This window comes from Mchenga conophoros, linkage group LG7 (genome assembly GCF_057382185.1).
Source record: "Mchenga conophoros isolate Kocher_MC1m ecotype Shallow Benthic linkage group LG7, M_conophoros_male_GT1.1, whole genome shotgun sequence".
Lineage (NCBI taxonomy): Eukaryota > Metazoa > Chordata > Actinopteri > Cichliformes > Cichlidae > Mchenga > Mchenga conophoros.
This window is the reverse complement of record NC_140532.1, coordinates 26,729,428-26,748,434: the sequence shown is the minus strand read 5'-3', so window position 1 is coordinate 26,748,434 and position 19,007 is coordinate 26,729,428. Positions and strand designations below refer to the sequence as shown.

The window sequence follows — 19,007 nt, the reverse complement described above, 5'->3', positions numbered from 1 at the left end:
GATAATACAGATTTTCCAAAGGTACCACTCTTGTCCTAAATCACTTTGCCACCTTCCTTGTCATGATCTGGGGGAATGGCTGGAAAATTCCATGAGGCTTCTGAGTTTCCTTGGTCTCCACCCCTGGACGGAGCCATCATCTCTCCTGTAGTCCCACACACCTGGAGCTGGTACTCAGGTTGAGGATTTAGATTTAGACACAGACTCTCCTTCACTGCCACTTCGTCAACTTTGGTAATCTGCTCCAAGTTCCATGCTCTTGTCTCTTGTTTTTTGTTTACCTTGTTTTCCTGTGCCACAGTTCACCTGGACCTTCCATGCCAGTTTCCTTCAGCTCCAGTTCTTCTTGGAAAACCTCTCCATTCTGGAACGTTCTCTGAACCTCACATGCCTGCCCTCCAGCCATCTCTCACCATCTCAAATGCAGTGGAACTCAGGTCAGCCTTTACCATTACTCACCTGGATTCTCGCCACCTTTTCCTCAAAGCCAAACTCCACCCTGGCTACAAGTAAGCTATACCACTAATACTCACCTTCTCCAAGCATCCTTCACTCCACCATCATCCTAACCCCCTTCCCCTCTTTTCTCAGATGTGCCTGCTTTGCTTCAGTTGATCCTGTAAATTCCCAGTTTTCCCTTATTGACCCACGGCCACGCTACTACGCCACCCACGCCACGCTCCTGTCTAATCCATGTCTCACTTTGCCACGTACTAGTCTCTGCTTTTTCAATAAACACTGTAAACTATTCTTGCCATCTCTGCTGTGGTTCTCTGCATTTGAGTCCAGTTTTGCTATCGGCCTACAGCCGTGTTGTGACATTTCTGGATCAACTGACATGCTTCTACCTCTCTGCTACCAATATACAGTACAGTGGGAGGTCTTCCATGTGCCAGATCCTTCTATGCCTTGTGTCCTAGCCATCTGTTATCATACTTACTTAACAATTATCTTCATAAAAATAACTTAATAACTCCCATTGTTATGGAGACAGTACTTGCATTGATGCAATTTGTCTCCAAGACAAACAAACTAGTAGGACATTGGTAGTAAAAACTGGTAGGACCTGGTTTTAACCCCCAGATATTTGCCTTCAAGGACTGACCTTAGGACCATCATGGATGATGGGGATCTAGGGTGTAAGCAGCAATAATGCTGTCAATAATGGTTATAGTACACAGGACCTCATTTTGGCTCCTGAATAGACTTTGGAACTGTGTCACTTCTTCATGGTTTAATAAGTGTTTTATGCTGAATCACTTGAGCATGATGATATTGAGAACCTGTGTAAGACAGATGCTTCTAGCTGCACAAAGAGATTTTGTTATGCAACAAAAATACCTTTTCTTTTACTAACAGCATCAGTCCATTATTCTGAGGCAGATGGTGTATCAAAATCATAATCCTAAAATAAAAATACTTTACTATACGTGCTGCCACAAATATAAAATTTGTCAAAGGCAAGAAAGACAATATAATATCAAATGCATGTCCTGTATCTGTAAATAGCTAAGCCTATCCCCACAGGCTCAAGATGAGCTAGAAAAGCTGTCTGACAGAATACAGAAAACAAATTCCTGTTGAAAACAGTCAAACCGAATAGCAGCACATCGTTTCCCATTAAAATTATACTGATATTACAGTAAACAGTGTGTACTGGGCAATATTTACTCTTTTCTATAAAATACCATAATATACTGATGTTGATAATGATGTTAGCAGCAGAGAGGCGCCTCAAATACAAAACCTTAGGCCTCAGTTCCACAGGCCTAGAGACTGGTTGGTGACTCCCTGGCAACCTGTGGTCACTAGGGAAAAATGCTTGTTCCCTAATTGATTAACAAATGGCTTCTCAAGCTTGCTGACAGTCACTGGGTAAAATCAATTCCAAAGAGATAGAGATTGTAAAGAGCCCATTTTGAAAGACAAAATATTTTGACTGACTTAGAATAGAATAACTTACAAAATGCACTTAACTGCTAGTTTTGGGTCATAATGAATGGAGCATCAAGCTTATCAAGAAAGTGTTCACTGTGGTTACAACATAAGGGAGTCAATTACCATTTTCCCACAGGTTTTGGGCACTTCCACTTTTTGTCTTTGCTTTTCAAACGTTAGGTCCACCTGTTATAGTTGTTATGGTCCACAAACATATTGCAGGTATGTGAGGAGAAGGAAGTTAAAAGTCTTCTCCTAACACTTCACTCTGAGAATACAGGCTTGTGGTTCCTACACTTTCCAGAACAAGAATGGGAGGCAGAGCTATCAAAACCTATTCTGTTGAACCAGCTCCTGGTTGGGAATCAAGACACAGACACACTCTCTACGTTATAGGATATAACTATAACCTTTAGGCTTGGCTGGACCAGGATGTTTCAGGTAATCTTAAACATCGTCAGGTATGCAGCTTCACACACACACACATACACGCATATATATAGATAGAAAGATAGATTTTTATGTTTTTTATTTTTGCTAACTTTTCAGATGTTATTTATACTAGCCTACATTTTTGCCACCTCTTAGCAAACTGGCATATGGTACACTACATAGCAGGAGAGCTTTTCACTTCATATAGCTGGAAGAAGACTCTTTTTGTTATCCAAAAAGTCTTTTTCTATTTAATCTCAGACTGTAAATTTCAGGCAATTCACTGGAATCAGTTGAAATTCATCTGAATGAATTAATTAAATAGCATGTGCTACATTTTCAAAATAAATACTAGCTAACTGATTTATTTTTTATTATTGTGTTAATGTGTGCAAATTTAAAAAATAGAAATAAATTACTAAACATACAGACAACAGGATTCATTATCCAGGTGTAAAATATCTGGGAAAAACCAGATCTTCTACTAACACAAAACAAACAACTGACAAAACAGTTTAAGTACAATGTCAGTAAAAGTTACTTTGGAGAGTGAAGGCAAATTAGTGATTAATTATGTTACTATTAAAAAATTACTTTAAAAACCTGACTAATAAACAAAAGAAATGGGGAGAGTTATATGGACAGTGAACAACAACAAAACAAAAAACTCTCAGATCTGGACATAATGTTTTTGACACACTTGCTGCCCTAACTGTTCTCATTGTGACTGGATTGAAATGAAAAATCAAGGCTTACTTTGTAGCATTACTGTAGTTTTGTTTTCACAGTGCCAGATTAAATCGGTTCAGCCTGGTTGGAGGGAAAAGTTTAAAAACTTTCAGCTTTAACATCATTTTGAGCTATCTGATCACAACATTTTGGTGACCTTTAATTTTTGATGTGTGAATTAAGACAAAAACAAAAAAAATGGCTCAAATGGGGCCACAATAAGAATATATTTTATTTTATATGGCATCACCTGGGCATCCAGCACTGCTCTGGGGAAGTATACAGTTTCTGGGGGGTTTTCACTTACTCGGACAGAAAGGACGGCCTCCAGGACTACCATCTGTCAACAGCAATATTGTCAAAATAAGAAGTATTCTGTCACAGAATGATGCTAAAAATACTTTGTGTTTTTAGGCTAAATTATTTCATTTTTATAACTAGGATGCGCTATATGTCTCTGAACAGAGACCATCCAAAATGCTGCAGTGAGAGTACTAACAGAACACGTCACAGTCTACATTAGCTTCCTGTAAAAATAAGAATTCAAAATCCTAAGCTCTTAATGACCAAGCTCCATCATACATTAAAGAGCTCATAGTACCACATTATCCCAATAGAGCACTTTGCTCTCAGAGTGCAGCCTTGCTTGTTGTTTCTAGCTTTGCAAAAGTAGAAAAGGAGATAGGGCCTTCAGATTTCCTCCTTCCTTTCCTTTCCTTTCCTTTCCTTCCTTTCCACTGTTTGTTTCCCAAAGCCTCCGTTTGGTTTGGGAGACAGACAACCTCGGTTTGGAAATTTTTGATATAAAAACAGGGATACCTCCAGTAACCCCTCAGTTAGACCTAAAGCTCTCCCAAGATGCACTGCGCATCTCTCCCCTACTCTTTTATCATCCACTCCTCATGCATGTGTACACTGTAGTTTGTGCTTCATCCTCTCTGTAGCTGCCCTCTCTCGAGTTGCCACCTGCTTCCTCACAGAGCATCATTGGATTTCTCTGTTTAATGCTGTTGTCTTGACTGTACTATGTTAAATTTTCTGTGATGTGAATTGGTACTAAATAAATAACAGATTAATTATTGAAAATGATTAAAAAATGCAGTTCTGTTGTTTATTCTTAAGATAATACAAGAGCAATCCCATTTTGAAAAACTAGAAGACATTCGAGTGATTAAAAACAGATCCAGTGAATTTGTGATGTTTGCTATATCATTTTCCTGCAAATGACTAACTACTATAAATTACTGACTCATCAAGTGTTAGGGAAAATATTCTAAAACACTTCTTCAGTAAAGACTCAGAGAAGAGAAACACACAGAACTTCTTGCTAGCAAGGGCAGCCTCCAGACTGAGACTCGCACTAAGAAACTGCCCCAATCTTTATTTATACTTCAGTAGGTGTGTGTGTGTGTGTGTGTGTGTGTGTGTGTGTGTGTGTGTGTGTGTGTGTGTGTGTGTGTGTGTGTCCTGCTGATCAAAGGGTCATGAGAGCACAAAAGGTACATCCTTGGTCAGGAAAGGGGGTAGTCTCCCCCACCCTAGATAACATGGTGAGGAAGTCCAGCAGTTCATCTATATGTAAAGAAGCACTTAAACTAAAACAGACATAGCTACGTTAATCCTGCCGTAAAACAATAAAACAAGGTATGAGCTCTCATGCTCCCAGACGTGGGGGTGCATTCCTGGGATGCACCCCAAGCCTGCAGCCTGTTAGAGATCACACACAATTAATTATATGCCTCTAAGTATACATGGTTGAATATTTCCTAATACAAATAACTACATGCAGTATTCTACCATATGCAAACTTATATCACTAAAAGATTATACTGACTACTAAATACAATTTTCCATTGACATCAAGAGTCCAAGCTACCAAAATAACTGGCAAACATGGCATCCACATGATTGAAAACAGTGCCCAGTAACCACATAATGGACGATAACTACAGAAATTCTTTATTCTTGCTTTTCAATTAGAAAATATCGCATCGTGTTCAAGCCACTTAAGTTGTTTTAGAATTACTAAAGCTGGTAAGCTGATACCAGTAATGACTAGTAGTTCTGCCAGCATCTGCTGAAATAAGCTGTCAATTAATCAGCCTTTTAACTAGCTATCACACTGACTTGTACTCTGGGACCTGGCACACTAAATTGCTGGAGATTTCCAATCCACACGTGTTGGACCAGTTGCATTTTTTTCTCCTTGGAATAATCTCTAACATTGTTCAGAGCTGCAATGCATGAGTGAAAATAGCTTTACAAAACCAATAATATTGTAAAAAAAACAAAACAAAAAACCCACCATTTTCCAATGATATCTACAAAACAGCCCATGTGCAGCTTCGTATAAAGTTAAAAAAAAAAAGGAACAAAAGAAGACACAATTCATACAAATAAGGTCACATCAGATGAAGAGAATCCCCCTTTTCTTTGCACTTAGTAACAGAGAAAGACCCCCACTAATGTGAAAACATGAATAATTGACTTAGTGAAAGCATTCCCAAGACACACACACACACACACACACACACACACACACACCGAGTGACAGAGAGAGAGAGAGAGAGAGAGAGAGAGAGCGAGAGCATTGGGAACAACCCAGGGAACACCACTCCCAAAACCTATGGGCCTGTTCTCCCACACACACTGTGCACAACTACGTGGGGGGAGAGAATGCAAAGATAAAGATGGCTACCATTATTACTACAAGAAACAGAAATTACAAGCATAAGCGCTAGACAGACAGACAGACAGACAGATAGACAGACAGATAGACAGACAGACAGACAGACAGATAGCTAGCTACACAGATAGACAGATTCCCCCTCCTTCTCCCTATCCTCCTTCTTTCCTGCTAATTCTCACCTTTCTGCTCCTGCATCCTGTTACGGTTATTTTCTACTGTGGCTGTAATTTATGACCATACATTCCAGGCCCTCATAAAGCCCATGCACTGTACGCAGCCTATGTGTAAATAAAAAAGGGTCCGTTCTGCATTGAAATTCTTCTATATGTATGGCTCTGTATGCATCCTCACAGTATGTGTGTGCGTGCGTGCTTGTCTGCGCTGTCTTTGGCATGTGTGTTCTTACCTGAGGCCTGGAGGAAGGGGGTTGCGTATGTGTGCGTCGTGGCCTTGGTCGGGAGGCAGTGTAGTGCCTTAGAGTCTGTCCCTGGGTGGGTAGAGGCTCCATGGGAGAAACAGTGTATCCAGATCTGGGGAAGGGGCCCGGGCTGGGGCAGCAGCCAGGGAAGGGAGCCTCTCGCCTGTGTAAGCCTCCGCAGCCAGCTGCCTCCTCCGTTGGAGCTTGAGCGGAGGAGTAAAAGAGGGGGAGACTGGGAAGAGGAATGAACGATGCTCCTCTCGCTCCTGATACTGCTTCTGCAGCATCCGCTGCTACCACCTCCCCCTCCCTCCGCCTACTCCCCCTCTGTCCTGGGGGGGAGGGGGACGGGGAAGTAGAAGGGGAAAGGGTGGGGCTTGAGGCTGTGAGTGACAGGGATGTTGCTGTTGGTAACCAAGGCAGGCCACACCTTCCTCCTCCGTCTTTCTCTCCAGCAGCTCCTCCCCACTCTCTCTCTGCTCCTCTGTCCCTGATCTGCTGCTCCCAGTCCGCATCCAGGAGACCTGAGAATGAAATAAAGCAAGTGATGAAAAACGACATTCAAAATGAGATGATGAAAGAGAAAAGGCTAAAAAGACTGAGTCTCCAGACCACGGGATAAACAAGCATTTGCTGGAATGTACTGTGTGTGCATGGGAATATCTAGGCAGCATTGAGAAAAACAAACAAAAAAACACTCAAAAGTTTTATTCAGTCGAAAAAGTGATTTGAAACTGAAATTCTAACTTTTGCTACTTAAAAAAATGAAAAAAAAGTTTAAAAAAATGAATTAATTGAATTGAATGGGTTGCTTTCATGCATTTTTTTTTTTTTTTTGCAGTTTTAATTTTTCACCTGCTTCAAATTAATTTTTTCAGTTTCAGTTTCAACCCTTTTTTCATTTGCAGTTCATTTTTTTTTCACTTTTAGACTTTTTACCCTGATTTTGTGTTGTGTGCGTGTATCAAGGGGGAGGGGCGGGCGGAGACTAATGATTGACAGGACGTGTTTCTTAAAAATTAAAAACAAGCATTTTGGTTGAAGATGGTCACCGCTCCTCCACGGGATGATTCTGACACCAGCCAACAGGTAGGAAATACGGTTGATGATTGTCCTATGATGGACTATATTGACAGGCGAATGCTTCTAACATACTGACATACAGTAAGGTGGGGGAAAAAATTAATACAGCAACAAGGAATACTGTTATCTGATTGGCTGGTAGGTCACTAATCCACAAGAGTTATGAACTCCAGAGAAAAATCTAAGAATTCCGCGTTCATTTCTGTATATTACAGTAAAATCAGAATCCCACACCTTAATACAGCTTTAACCCTATTATATATATGGAGTTCATAGCTTTTGCTAAGAACAAAAACAAATAATTTATTCACAAAATCACACAGACAGTGGACGTCTGGATGTTCTCTTATCTTTGTGTGTGTCAGATTTTATTACTTTCAAAACTATCAAGCTACAGGACAATGGATTGTGTCATTGTGAGCTGAAATATCCTAACTCACCCCACTGTTTTCTACTTTCTTCCCTCATCATTTAGTTTCCAACAAGAGTAACTGATAATGGTAATTATAAAACACCTAAATGTAAAGAAAATATTTGGTTGGGCCTCTTTTACAGATAAAGGTCCACAGATCTGAAGCATTCTACCACCAGAAATGAAAACATTGACTGATTTTATAGTTTTTAATCCAAAGGCAAAATTATGACTTAAACAAAGGGAAATCTGTGACCACTGAAATGAGTCTACTGTCCTTCTTAACTGTTGTTCTTTGAAGTTTGCATCTGTATTGGTTGATGTTGTTCTATAATTTTTGTGTTAGTTACTCTACTGGTTTCTGTATTTGTATTGTTAGGTTGTGTCTTAAAAATCTAACCAGGGACAAGGTCTGCAAATTAGTGGTTATTAATATTCTATGGTATCAGTCGTGTTTTATTTAAACGCAGCAATTTTAATATGTGTTGTCCCTGCTGCATAGATAAATAAATTCAAGAATGCAAATCGTCCTCTCCTCCATCTTCTCTCCATCTGATCTCTCCTGTGGTAAGAGTCACTGGTGTGAAAGTAAACAGGCTATGCTCCAATTAACCAAACAGTGCTGCATGTCTGCCACAGAATAGTTCAGCATGGCACAGCATATATGAAGAATACAGGATGATACATGTACATGAGCTCAGATGTAATACTGGGCAGTTTGTCACCAGATTACCTTTATACAGAATATGGCTGTGATACCATTAGAATAGCATAGAATAGAATAGAATAGAATAGAATAGAATAGAATAGAATAGAATAGAATAGAATAGCCCTTTATTGTCATTGTACATGTACAATGAAAGTGTGGATGCTCCAGACCAGTTGTGCAGGAATTAGATATAAATAGTAAAACAGCAGGAATAAATAAGAAACAAGTGAAAAGGCACACAATAGAGAACAGGTTGCAAAGTGCTTGGAAGGAGTCATCACATAAATTAGATGCACCTCCATGGAGGGGGTGCTGGAGGTGTCGGTGGCCGGGACACTGAGAGTGCCCACTGATGGTGGTGCAAAAAGTGTTCCACGTTACCAGGCCCTTCCTTAGTCCAGGAGAGACTTACAGTGTGTCAGTGCACGCCCAGCTATGGTGTACTCTGGCCCACCAAACCCTGGTTCACCCGGGGGCATTGCAGTAATCGGAGTGTGTGGAGATTAGGTGTTTAATTGGGGACACTCATAAATATCCTATAGTCCCTGTGGAAATTAATTAATACAGGGGCAAAACATATAGACTGCAGGCTGTGGATGCACCTCTTAATTTTGGAAACAGATTAATGGGGAAGCGTGCAGGGGTGCATTCATAACCAGTAAAGAATTGCGATGTCTGTGCTGGGCTTAGTGGTGATGCAAGGTGGTCTGACACTGACTCTGGGCAAACCACGGGGCATCCTGAACCAGCCAGTCATTCCGAAAGTGCCCGTTACCATTAATGGTCAGTCTGAAGTACTGCCCATTAAATCTGTTCGGAACAGCGTCTACCACCCTCAGACTGGCAGGTTGGTGGAGCGCTGAATAAAGTCTCTGATTTGTAAGTCCATTCACAAGAACGGATGCAACTGGGATCGCTGTTTAGACCCTCTGCTGTTTGCAGTTCAGGAAGTGCCCTAGGCCTTAAGGATTTTCTCCCTTTGAGTAGTTTTTCAGCAGGAAGCTGCAGGGGGTTTGAATATAAATAAAGAAAACTGGGAGGACCCGAAAGCAAAGCCACACACATTGGGGAGCTTATCCACAGGCACTGTATATATAGTACTATGCTAATGGTTTTATATTTTGCTTGTGGTTTGAACACAGGTCGTCCAGGCTTTCTGAAAGTTTGGACATTGGCTGTGTGTTTTTTTTCACTCAATTTCAGTCCAGTCTTTGTACCTAACCATTTTCAGAGGAAGGAAGAACTGCAATGAAAATCAGTGGCAACAGGTCTTATGGAGTGATGAATCCAAATGGAAAGTTTTATCTCAAATGGTCATCAGCATGTTTGGAGGAGGTCAGGGTTTAGGGCTACGTTTGAGCCTCAAACTCTGGTGTTGGGAATCTTGAAAAGTAGATAATACTATCTGTAAAGCATCAGATTGGGATGCGACTTCTGCAAAACAATGATTCCAAACAGACTGTCACTGCAATAAACCCATACTTAGATAGAAAAAGGCCACAGTGGAACAGCATCAGTCATAGATGGGCCTCCCCAGAGCCCCGCCCTCAGCGTTATTGAAGCAATGTGCGTTCATCTTGATAGAGAATGGAACAAAAGGAAGCCTCCATCCAGTGAAGAGCTTTGTAATGTCCTTCAAGGTGCTTAGAGAACTATTCCTGAAGACTACTTAAGAAATTACAAGAAAGCTGCTGCAGAGTTCAGGCTGGGTTGAAGAATATAGGTGATACCAGTAATTCATACTGGTAACTATCATACCAGTAACTGACTTTCAAGCTTGTTGTCTTCCCCCCCCCCCCCCCCCCCCCCCCCATAAATTGTATTTCCATGTAGGCTTCAATAAATCACTGCACCTATATCCCTTTTTTCTAATGAAATGTTATAAAATGAGTGGGTAGTCAAGACTTTTGCACAGTGCTCTCTATATATGATAATAATTGATAGTAGACATTCTGATTATACTGAAACAGAATATAAGAAGACTGCATGAGATTACAGAAAGTAGACTATGATTTGAGCAAAACCAGATCATGTAAAGACACTAATTATTTTTTTATCTATATTTAATATGATTTTTTACACTGTAAAAAATGTATTTTATTTTGATTGTGGTTAGAATAACTGTTTTTGCTCTACCTGTTTGGAAACAGCAGTGAGTGACTGGACAAATATAGAAGTTAAGTACAAATGACTCTAAATTAGATTTGGATTCTTTTGATGGTTCTTGCAGTTACCTCCACATGTACACTGAATGAGTTGAAGTGAGCAGAATCCAGATTCAGAGACTGGATTACACAATAATTTTCACTTACTTTTAATTGAACAGGCGGGTCTCAGGCTCTTAGAGTAAAAACTATTTCTCCAAATTGCTGGACTGTACTGTGATGGAGAGAATAGAATAAAATATTAGGAAAAATCAGAAAATTAAACAATTAGATTAAAAAAAAGAGTGGATGGATAGATAGGTGTGTGTTACTAACGTCATCAGTTGGGAAGTCACTCTCAACCACTTTGAGTTCTGGGATGTTGAGTCTCTGGGTATTGCATGTATTTTCTTTTATAAGACAATCCTGAATAATACAAGAAAACAATTATCCCCATGATTGCGTATACCAAAGATATTTGCATACAGTGCAGTACAATGCTTAAGAAGGTTTTCTCATTCTATTGAAGGCAAGGCAAGGCAAGGCAAGGCAAGTTTATTTGTATAGCACAATTCAACAACAAGGTGATTCAAAGTGCTTTACAGAGACATTAGAAACAAAAACAAATAAAAAGCATGATTTAAAATTGATTAAAACAAGCAAACAAACAAACTAATTAACAAACAAACAAAACAGTATATAAAATCAAAACAGATAAAATCAGAAATAGATAAAATCAGTAGTTAAATGTAAGTTTTGAAATTTAAGCTTAAAGTGTGGATTTGGTGCTTTATTCAAATGCAGCTGAGAACAGGTGAGTCTTCAACCTGGATTTAAATAAACTGAGTGTTTCAGCTGATCTGAGGCTTTCTGGGAGTTTGTTCCAGATATAAGGAGCATAAAAGCTGAATGCAGCTTCTCCGTGTCTGGTTCTGACTCTGGGAACTAATAAAAGACCAGATCCAGATGACCTGAGGGATCTGGAAGGTTCATACTGGGTCAGGGGGTCACTGATGTATTTTGGTCCTAAACCATTCAGAGCTTTATAGGCCAGCATCTGAACTTTAAAGTCTATCCTCTGACGGACAGGCAGCCAGTGTAAGGACCTCAGAGCTGGACTGATGTGGTCCACTTTTTTGGTCTTAGTGAGGACTCGAGCAGCAGAGTTCTGAATGAGCTGTAGTTGTCTGACTGATTTTTTAGGTAGACCTGTAAAGATGCTGTTACAGTAATCAAGCCTACTAAAGATGAATGCATGGACTAGTTTTTCCAGGTCCTGTTGAGACATCAGATCTTTTATCCTTGAAATATTCTTGAGGTGATAGTAAGCTGACTTTGTTATTGTCTTAATGTGTTTTTCTAAGTTTAGGTCTGCATCCATCACTACACCCAAATTTCTCGCCTGGTTTGTGGTTTTTAGATGTATAGATTGAAGTTCTCTGGTGACCTGTAATCGTTTTTCTTTGGCGCCAAAGACTATTACCTCAGTTTTGTTTTTGTTTAGCTGAAGAAAATTGTGGCACAACCAGTCATTGATTTCCTCAATGCATTTACCAAGAGCCTGTACAGGGCCTTGGTCTCCTGGTGACATTGTGATATATATTTGTGTGTCATCTGCATAGCTGTGGTAGTTTATTTTGTTGTTCTTTATAATCTGTGCCAGTGGGAGCATGTAAATGTTAAACAGAAAGGGTCCCAAGATGGAACCTTGGGGAACTCCACATGTGATACTTGTCTGCTCAGATGTGAAGTTACCTATTGATACAAAGTATTTCCTGTTTTCTAAGTATGTTTTGAACCAGTTTAGATAAAGGTAACCTGAAGATAAAATTAATTATATTGCTATTTCTTATGTGATATAGACTGCTATTAGGATTAAGCACTGAATTAGATGCATTGTGTGAAGTGTCACCATACTTCCAGAACAGACTTCTAAACTCTCAGAGCAAATGAAGTAGTAGGACAAGTAAAATCACAGAGTGGGGTCCGTGGATGTCGAGGCTTATAGAGCTCAGAGGGGGCGCAGTATGGATATAAAAAAAAGAATGCTTGGACACTGCTAGCATGATGGACAGGTTTTTGATGGGGCTCCAACACAAACGCATAGCAGGAGATGAAGCATCGCCAAATATGCTTCCAAACCAACTTCCTTCCAAGCCAAAGACTAGAAAATATGATGACGCATATCTTGCCTTTGGCTTCACCTGCACGACGGTGGTGCCAAGGTAGGTATCCCCGGCAGAATTTGGACAGCCCTGCATCAGGAGCTCGTGCTGTACTGTCCGCAAAGATTTTCTTGTAAAACAAAGGGGGGCCTAGCAAAAAAAGTTTGGGAACCACTGTGTTAAAGCAGCATCTTTATGAGTAAAGGTACTCTAGGTTTCCCAGCAGAACATGTACTGTAACAAGATGACCTTCATTATTATACCTGGTTTCAATGGTTTGGCTGATTGTGAGTGTGTAGTATTCACACACACACACACACACACACACACACACACACACACACACACACACACACACACATGCACTTACTATTTTGTCCTGTGCCACTTTTAGATCCTGTAGCACCTGCTGCACAATGCTTTCAGCCAGAGTGACAGTCAGTGTTTTCTTCAGTTCACTTTAATAACACAACAGAGGAAATAAGGAACAACTTCATTTATGAGGACATGGTATAAAAGAGGCAATGACTGTGCCAGAGATTTACAGTCACAAATGTCTGCAACTCTACCTAACTAGACTGTGTCTTTTACAGTTTATGTTATTTGTTCTGTCTAAACAGAGATACTAAAACAAAGATGCTTTCACAGTGTATTGTAGATTAGTTTCCTATTGTTAATACAAGTTCTAAAACTAAGGGTTCATACCTATCAGGCATTTATTTATTTAACTTTGAAAAAAGACAAAGACGTGTACATTTCAGTCTATAATGTTTAGAATGTATATACTGAGCATGGAACCATCACACTAAATAATCTTTATTTAACTCATCAAATAGGGCCCTCCTACAATATCTCTGATCCTGATATGATGTGCATTGACTTTACTGATATGTCATAGGTACTGATAGGTACTAACTCATAAGGGATCTCATTAAAAACATTTACTAAATGTTAACCACTGCTCTGTGGAAATGTCCTTACTGCAGTCTGTTGTTGATGATGTGCCCTGTGCTCTCCACCAGAGTGCTTCTTATGAATATGTGTGTCTGTGTGCTTCTTTTGGAGACACACTCTGAAAGACACTCACACACACTAGACCGCTGGACCACCCGTGGGTACAAAGCATCAGCGTGTCTCATCAGGCCTTGAGACAGCTCCTGGAACACAGAGACTAGGACTTCAGTAAGGACAAGACTGGGCATCTGAAGATGAAACAGCATTAAACAATCTTCCCTCAAGACCAAGCTTGACCTGGCAAGCACCCATGACATCATTTCCAAAATGGCAGCACACCTAGGCAGCTAACTAATTTTAAAACCCCAGCTCTCTCTTACCAAAGGTAAATTTAAACTCATTCAACAATTCTAATCGTTAAATAACATGTCACATATAACCTAGTCTGGCAACGTTTCTAAAACAGTTTGATATAGATGACATTTGTCAAATATCGTTGTCACATACATGTCACATCCGGAATTAAACTCAAAACTGTAACGCTTGGTGTTGTCAATGCATTTAACACCCTGACTGTAAACTACTTGGTGTCCAAAAGCCACTGAAACAAAAGAGCTTCCAGACAGACGTTAGCCTGATCCTTTGAATTCACAAAGGGGGGCGCCCATCACTGCGCATCACATCTTCACCACCGTCACCCAAGAGTGCTCCTGTTGTTGATGACGTTCACACTAACAAGGTTGCATGTTGTGACAAGTGGGGTCATTGCAAATCTTGCAAAGTCAATTAACCACCATCATCTGAGAGAAATGTGAGGTGTGATGAGAAATTGCTTCAAATGCTACCGTTTGGCTTCAGACTAAACTCCCAAATAGCCTTAAGAACTTACAGTAATAGTTCGAACATGGTATTATGTTACATAATTTTCATTTCTGATCACTTTTTGCACACTTTTTTGTCTATTTTTTTTTATTTTCTTTTTAAAATATATATGCACATAAATACATGTATGAGTTTTTTTTTTAAATTAAAGACAGAATTTTCAAACGTCATTAACACCCTTAACTTAATTGGAAATAATATAGACAACTTTAAGAAAAGGGTTAAAACAGCTATTATTTTTGCTTTTTTTTTAACTTTAGCAGACAAATTATGTAGCTAGCTGAAAAAACAGCGTCCATTCCAAAATAAATTCATTTTTTGATTGCTCAGACTATGGCTCTACTCTATTTTGCCTCAGTCTATATTAACTAAGCTTTCTGGGGATTCTCAGATACTTTGAACTACACTGTGTTCTGTAGATGAAGACACCCCCAAGTTATTTGCAAGCCAAGCCTTTTTTCAAGAATTTATTCATGTTTGATTTGGGCTACCTGTGTGTGCTCGTTGTTGTTGCTGAAGTTGAAGTTGGACATGGATTCTCATATTTCTTGAACGTGTGTGTGTACGCGTGTGCACACAGTGAGTGCTTTCTAAACGTTTACCTGTATGCTCCTAGTGAACTCATTGGTCAGTGCAGTAGCCGTGTCAGTAAGAATGCTGTTCACAAAGTCTCCATCGGAGGCGCACTTCCTGCCTACCTCATATAGCGACGGCAGCAGCTACACAAATAATACCAAAAGAAATATTAGGTGGCATACAGCATCATTTACAATCCCTGGTCACTTCAGTGAGGATATTGTTATAGGCTAATGCTTGACTTCATTCAAAAAGCATTCACTTCATTTAAAAGAGGTTTTTTGTATCTTCTGTCCCCCTGTATTTGCAAAGGTAAGGGGAAAACAATCAAAACATACATAAATATGCTTAAATATCCAAAATTAAATTTGAAGCATGTACCTTTAAAGAGTCCCTGGCATGTTGCAGCACCTCGTGCGCTTTGAGGACATCAGCTTGGTCCTCTTGAATGCTACAGTGGCTTAAACGTTGAAGGCTGCTCTCTAACTGGCGACACATTCCATGGACGAGCTAAAACGGTGGACAACATACACATAAGATTTATATGACCTGGTACAAAGAGTAAGGTAATTTTCATTTGGTCAATTATTTCTTTGTTGTAACAATGTTTCTTGGTAATTAAGCTGTGAAGCCTGTTTAATTCCCCTTAAAATGAGCCACATTTGTAAGGAAAATCATTTGTGGTTGAGCAGCAACTATTACTAGTTATATAAATTTACTAGTTGAATAAATGATGTTGCAGTTACATAAATTAATATCTTGTATTTTTACTGGCTTACCTTTTCAGACTGTTGAGTTCTAAAGACTTGTCGAAGTTCTATGCTGTCAGACTGTCTCTGGTTGTTTCTGTCTAAATGCTGCTGAATCTGAACACACACACACAAACAAAGACACGCAGCTGACGTCCGGAAAAAGAAGAAGCCTTTCCAAACAACAATTAATATATATTACTATATACACGGGCAGTCTGAGGTACACCTGTGCACTACTCATGATGTCAGATCAGCATCCTGATGTGGCACACCTGTGAGGTGGGATGGATTATCTCAATATAGCAGATGTGCCCACTACCACACATTTGGACTGATTTGTGACCACTGTTTGGGAGGGATGGTTATATTGTGTATCTGGAATGAATTTTAGGTCTCTACGTCCATCCCATGGGGAATGGGAGCAAAAACAAAAGTGTTGCGTTTATATTTTTGTTCAGTGTATAATATAAATTTGGACTGTATCGCTACATAGACTACAATGAATCTGTTAGATGTGTATGCTGGCTGCATTTGCTGTCTCAGTTCTCTGATGTCCAAAAAAACACAGCAATAGAAAACAAGAGAAAACATGAACTTCAACTGTGATGTAAAAATTAATTGACCCTTGCCCTAAACGCATAAAACGCATACAATCTTAAATAACAACCTGCTAAACACACTGACCTTGTGCAGGGCCTCTTTTGTTCTGTCAGGGTTGCTACGGTAACTCGGTGTGATATCGGCAAGGGGAAGAGACATGTGCTGCAGAGTGAAGTTCCTGCATAACAAAGAAACCTAACATCAAATTATGGATCTGTTTAACGGTGCACAGGGAGAACATGCAAACTCCACACAGAGCATCAGACTGGATTCAAACCCAGGTCCTTCTTGCTATGAAGTACCAGAGCTGACTACTGCACCGTCACCCATATTGAGTCTGTCTTTCTTTTAAAAATATTTAATAGGAAAATGGGAACTAGGTGCAGCAATTTATTGGGACTTGCCTTTCTATGATATGACCACCTTTATTCTTCAACACAGCCTACATTCTCTCATATAATTTTTCTAAATAGTCCTCAGGAATAGTTCTCAAAGCATCTTGAAAGACATTACAAAGCTCTTTTGCGGATATCGGCTGCTTTTTGTTCTGTTGCATAAATATATGATTTAAATGGTTCTTTGATAAGTTGTCTATTATATGTAGACATGTTACTGGTTCATTCCTTGGGTTAGGTGCCATTTTTATGTTTGAAAGATCCATAGATCATAGATCAGTCTTAAGCAGCTTAGGAATCAAATAAACAAGTGAACACACAAAACATTCCTTTGAAATTTGTCAGCTATAAGGACTGGACTAAACACGAGTGAAAAAGCAGCCGGTGTTTCAAAGGAATTGTATATTTTAAAAAACATTTTTTCTGGTAAAAGCCAGCAAAGCGTTTTTTCACATTTACCTGGACGCTGTCATTTAACAAGTGTGTGTGTGTGTGTGTGTGTGTGTGTGTGTCCATGACCTCTCCAAGGCATCTGCTACATCCTGGAAACCTCTAGCAGTCACACTGTTTCTGTCCCATGTTAAAGTCCTTAAAAAAAGAGAGATCAGTCAGTTTGAGGAAATACAGCTCTGCCTTCCACTGATATTTCATACTTTCTCTGCCTCTGAAAGGATGATCTTTAATTCACTAATTAGCTCTTTGGATTAGAACATTTATTAATTACAAACATTCTTAAAAGAGAGAGAGAGAGAGAGAGAGAGAGAGAGAGAGAGAGAGAGTGTGTGTGTGTGTGTGTGTGTGTGTGTGTTTACATGTGCACCTCAGGCTGGTATTACTCATCAGGGCTTTGGACAGCATTTTAGCTCCTGTATCTCCGATAAAGTTTCCACTAATGTCAAGTTCAACCAGAGCTGCATGACCACCCAAAGCACTCAGCAGAATGTGCATCCCAGTCTTCAGCTTGGAGTCAGACACTGATAAAGACTGCAAGGGCTGCAAACACAGATTTCAATTTCAGGGTCACAGGCAGGGTAACACATCTGACAGGCTGGACATCCAGTGCAGGGATACTGAATTACATTAAAGTACACTGAAGGTTTCACTCACACACTCTTCATCCTGGATTAGCTGAGCTATACGTTGAAGAACGTCAGTGAGCGCTCTGGTCGATAGCAAAGTAGGCAGACATGAAATGAAGGGAGAAAGAAGAGAAAAAACTTAAGAACGAGGAGAAAATACATTTACTGATTTACATTCTTTAAACTACAGGCTGACTAGTTTACAAATAGCACCGACTTTGAAATAAATATTGTGATCTGAAAGATTTAATTAGCAGTGGCACGTTGTTGAGCCAAACGGGTGGCAGAAAGTGATAGTTCTTTGTGTACCTTGTAACAACACCTGGTGTCTATGGAAAAGAGAAACTCAGCTTATGAATCTAGGACCAATATAGCTAGAGGCAGGAACATAAATGCCGATAAATGCTTGGATTATGATAAATAGGTCAAATGTGTGTTTGACCTGGAAATATTCTGACCTATGTCTATGTTCTACCACAGAAATGATGTTACCATATTGTCCAAATCATGCATCAGTTTGCTGCATTAATACTGAGCGATGATGTTACAGATTCTGAAAGTGCAGCTTTACAGTTACTGATGTTGCAGTTTCTGTTTTTTTTTTACATTACTATTACTATACTTTGTGTGCAATACAAATTTTATATCATGCAAAGGTTGTTTAATTGAATTCAGTTACTCAGTTTAAAAACATATAACCAGAGGTGCACATAAATGGTCCGCAGGTGCGCATTCGCTGTCAAAATAAAAGACGCGCACCAGATAAGAAGTTGCAACGCGTGTTTGCGTACATAAGATTTTCTGGAGGAGGACAGACATTTGTTTAGAACTCTTAAAGATGTCGAAGAAGCTCCTTTAAGCAATTACTGTGATGTTCCTCCACCTCCAAAGAAATGTCAGAAGGAGTCCGAACCACAAAAGAAGCACGTATTCTCGGAAAAGTAGTTGCAGGAGGTGAGCTGGCTTCAAACAGATGATGAACGCACAGAGATGTGGTGCAGAATGTGCCGTGAAAATCCCACTCTAGTGGACAAAAACAGTGCCTTTTAT

At 39.7% G+C, this 19,007-nt stretch overlaps 1 protein-coding gene across 1 annotated transcript in view; it reads right to left on the bottom strand.

Annotated features, from left to right (window-relative positions):
* Positions 1-19,007, bottom strand: part of carmil2 (capping protein regulator and myosin 1 linker 2) — a 63,103-nt gene that overhangs the window by 27,937 nt on the left and 16,159 nt on the right. The window contains exons 20-31 of the mRNA XM_085283162.1: positions 17,986-18,040; positions 17,699-17,871; positions 17,398-17,466; positions 16,568-16,661; positions 15,911-15,997; positions 15,513-15,641; positions 15,158-15,274; positions 13,701-13,876; positions 13,090-13,177; positions 10,891-10,980; positions 10,723-10,789; positions 6,195-6,730 (exon numbers count right to left, since the gene is read on the bottom strand). Coding sequence (XP_085139288.1) covers positions 6,195-6,730; positions 10,723-10,789; positions 10,891-10,980; positions 13,090-13,177; positions 13,701-13,876; positions 15,158-15,274; positions 15,513-15,641; positions 15,911-15,997; positions 16,568-16,661; positions 17,398-17,466; positions 17,699-17,871; positions 17,986-18,040 — 1,681 coding nt within the window. The remainder of the gene's footprint in view (positions 1-6,194; positions 6,731-10,722; positions 10,790-10,890; positions 10,981-13,089; positions 13,178-13,700; positions 13,877-15,157; positions 15,275-15,512; positions 15,642-15,910; positions 15,998-16,567; positions 16,662-17,397; positions 17,467-17,698; positions 17,872-17,985; positions 18,041-19,007) is intronic.